Here is a 3,026-nt window from a genome sequence, read left to right on the forward strand (position 1 = left end):
GTTCTCACTGTCCTGTTCTTGTTTACACCTTCACCCTCTGCAAAAATTTCCAAATTTTAATTAATTTGCTTGCGGGAAGGACTGTTCCAACGAAGTCACGTATTGTCCTTGCCTTCGAAACTCAGAGTAGATGCAGCAGGGACAACTGAAGAAAGGTAATATTCTTTATGTTGCATGTCTCGTTTCTCTGTTTGTTTTTCTCGTTGTTTGAAAAAAAAAGTTTGTTTTCTGTCTTCGTCTTTGTTTTCGTTTCTCATTGTGTTTAACGTTTTTTGTGATGTCCTGTACCCATATATGCTTGTATGTATACATATAGATGTAGGTATGTACATATACGTATGGGTATATGCATATAAGTATATATTATTTATATATATATATATATATATATAATTTTACATATATGTATATAATATATACATATATACACATATATAAAGTATATATACATACACATATATAATACACACACATATACATAAAGATACATATGCATACACACATGTATATATATTATACATACATATACATGATTATATATATATATATATATATATAGATATATATATGCATGTGTAAGCATTTACATGTTTCTGTGTATGCTTACATATATGTGTGTGTGCGTGTGTGTGCAGGTGTGGCAATGAAATACTATAAAAATGGTGACCAATGCTGGATGAATTGTAATCAAATATAAAATCAAATTTAATTTTAAAAGAAATTTAATTACATCCAAGTAGTTTGTAATAATTAAATATAAATATAAATAGTTATACATAAATAAATTTATGTATATATATATATAAGCTTAGTTATTATGATCATTATTATTATTTTTTATTATTATTATCATCATCATCATCATCATCATCATCATTATTATTATTATTATTAAGGCAGCAATCTGGCAGAATCATTACCGTTCCAGACAAAATGCTTAGCAGTATTTCTTCCAACTTTACATTCCGAGTTCAGATGCTGCTGGGATTGACTTATCCTTTCAGCGTTGATAAAACAATTACTAGTTGAGCACTGTGGTTGATATTATCAACTTACCCCCTCCCACGAACTTGTAGGCTTTGTGCCAAAATTTGAAACCATTATTAATATCTTAATTATTATTATTATTATTATTATTAGATAATATAATTTATAGAAGACTGCAGCAGTAAATAACAATACCAGCAACAGCGAATTTAATTATAAACATAATAGAAACAATGTTTCCTTATATTGGCTTAAGGTCACAAATTTGTGTAGTGAATCCATGTAACCCCAAATATTTTAGTGGTAAAGGGCCAATCAGATGTTTATTGAGCCAAGAAGGATGAAAGGTTAAGTTGACACCAGTGGGATTTGAACATTGTAGGGAAAGTGTTGTAAGGCAGTTTGTCCAATGTTCTAACCAAGGGTGCCATCTGCCAATCTTATAATAATAATAATGATAATAGCAGTAACAAGGCTGTTATCACTAAACATGTAGTCTAATGCACAACAACAAGAACAACAACGAACAGAACAAATTTGAATATTTTTCATCTACTTTCATGGAAACAGTAACAATAACATTCTAATTTAGTATTTATATTAACAATAACAGATTATAAAAATGGCAATAATAACAACAGTTGTTATAACTACAACAACAACAACAACAATAACAATAACAATAACAATAATAATAATAATAATAATAATAATAATAAGTATTAGTGATAATTAACAAAAAAGAAGGTATGCAATTGTTGTAAGAGAAGTAAATCTCAATATCATTGATGCTGTTGTTAAAATTCATGAAGCAAAACGTTTCATAGCTTCCTTGGTATGTTCAAACACTTTATCCACTGTGTTGTTAGAATCAATCTGAAAAGATAAAGTGAAATAATCCAGTCATATATTCTCCCTATTTTTTTTTTATTATTTCTTACTTTACTTCTATCTACAATTCACTCTTTATTTCCATCTAGCTATCTGTCCTCCTTTTCTAGACAATAAAGTGTGAAGCATGCAGGAATTACGACCATACACAATTGTACATACATACATATGTGTGTGTGTGTGCGTGTGTGTGTGTGTGTGTGTGTGTGTGTATGAGGGTCACTCCTGTTTATTTTGAAGTGTGAGTGTTTGAAGGAGAGGATTTAAATCAGCATATATCCTGAAACCCAGTGTGGATTTCGGGCTGGGTAAGGCACAGTTGATGTGATTTTTGTCCTTCCACATGTTCACGAAAAAGCTTGTGAGCATAACACTGTGCAGTCTTTGTTGACTTGATCAAGGCCCTTGAAACAATGAATCATGAGGTGCTCTGGAAAATTCTGTCAAAAGTTGGTTTTCCGGATAAAATGATAAGAGTAATAGTGTCTTTGCATGAGGGAACAATGGCAACAGTGATATCTAGTAGTCAATGGACAAAGGCATTTTCTGTTGCCACTAGATCCAAACAGGGCAGTGTTTTAACTCCTGTACTTTTTTCCATATTCTTTTTGGATAATGCTCCAACATGCTTTTGTAGAACGACCGTGCGAACCAAAGGAGAAATGGTGACGAATGGAAAACAGGCTCCCTTTTAAACGCGTCACACGGTCGACACAAAACTATATGATATATGTTATAATACTATAACATAGAGAATTTGCATGTGGAATGCGAAGGAATGCTAGTAAGGAAAATGATATTGACTCAACCGATAAAAATGTATAACAGTAAGATTTATTGGAGCATTAAACTGTATGTCTGTGTGTGAGTGAATGCGACATAATAAAACACAATATAAGACAGGCCGTCATGTAAACAAAAGAGTGTGTATACAAATACATGTATGTGAATGCAAGAGATACAAAGCGTAGAAAGAGTCTGTAATACAGGATAATAAGATACCAGTTCTGTTAAGGTACACAGTAGTTAGATTGTCTGTATATAAGAGGTTAAGGTTGCGGCAGAGCTAAGTCACTTTTCGTGCAGTTGAGGCTTCGATGCCGGGTTGGATTCTTGATACAGATGTTCTTCGCAGGTTGAGTTCTGGC

At 31.9% G+C, this 3,026-nt stretch overlaps 1 protein-coding gene across 2 annotated transcripts in view; it reads right to left on the bottom strand.

Moving 5' to 3' along the window:
• Positions 1–704: 704 nt before the first annotated feature.
• The window catches only part of LOC106872597 (adenylate kinase), a 53,481-nt gene continuing 51,159 nt past the window's right edge, over positions 705–3,026 (bottom strand). For both annotated transcript variants that reach the window (XM_014919633.2, XM_052965784.1), the window contains one exon: positions 705–1,863. In XM_014919633.2, the coding sequence (XP_014775119.1) occupies positions 1,792–1,863 (72 nt within the window). In that variant the 3' untranslated portion in view covers positions 705–1,791. The remainder of the gene's footprint in view (positions 1,864–3,026) is intronic.

This window comes from Octopus bimaculoides, chromosome 2 (assembly GCF_001194135.2).
Source record: "Octopus bimaculoides isolate UCB-OBI-ISO-001 chromosome 2, ASM119413v2, whole genome shotgun sequence".
Classification (NCBI taxonomy): Eukaryota; Metazoa; Mollusca; class Cephalopoda; order Octopoda; family Octopodidae; genus Octopus; species Octopus bimaculoides.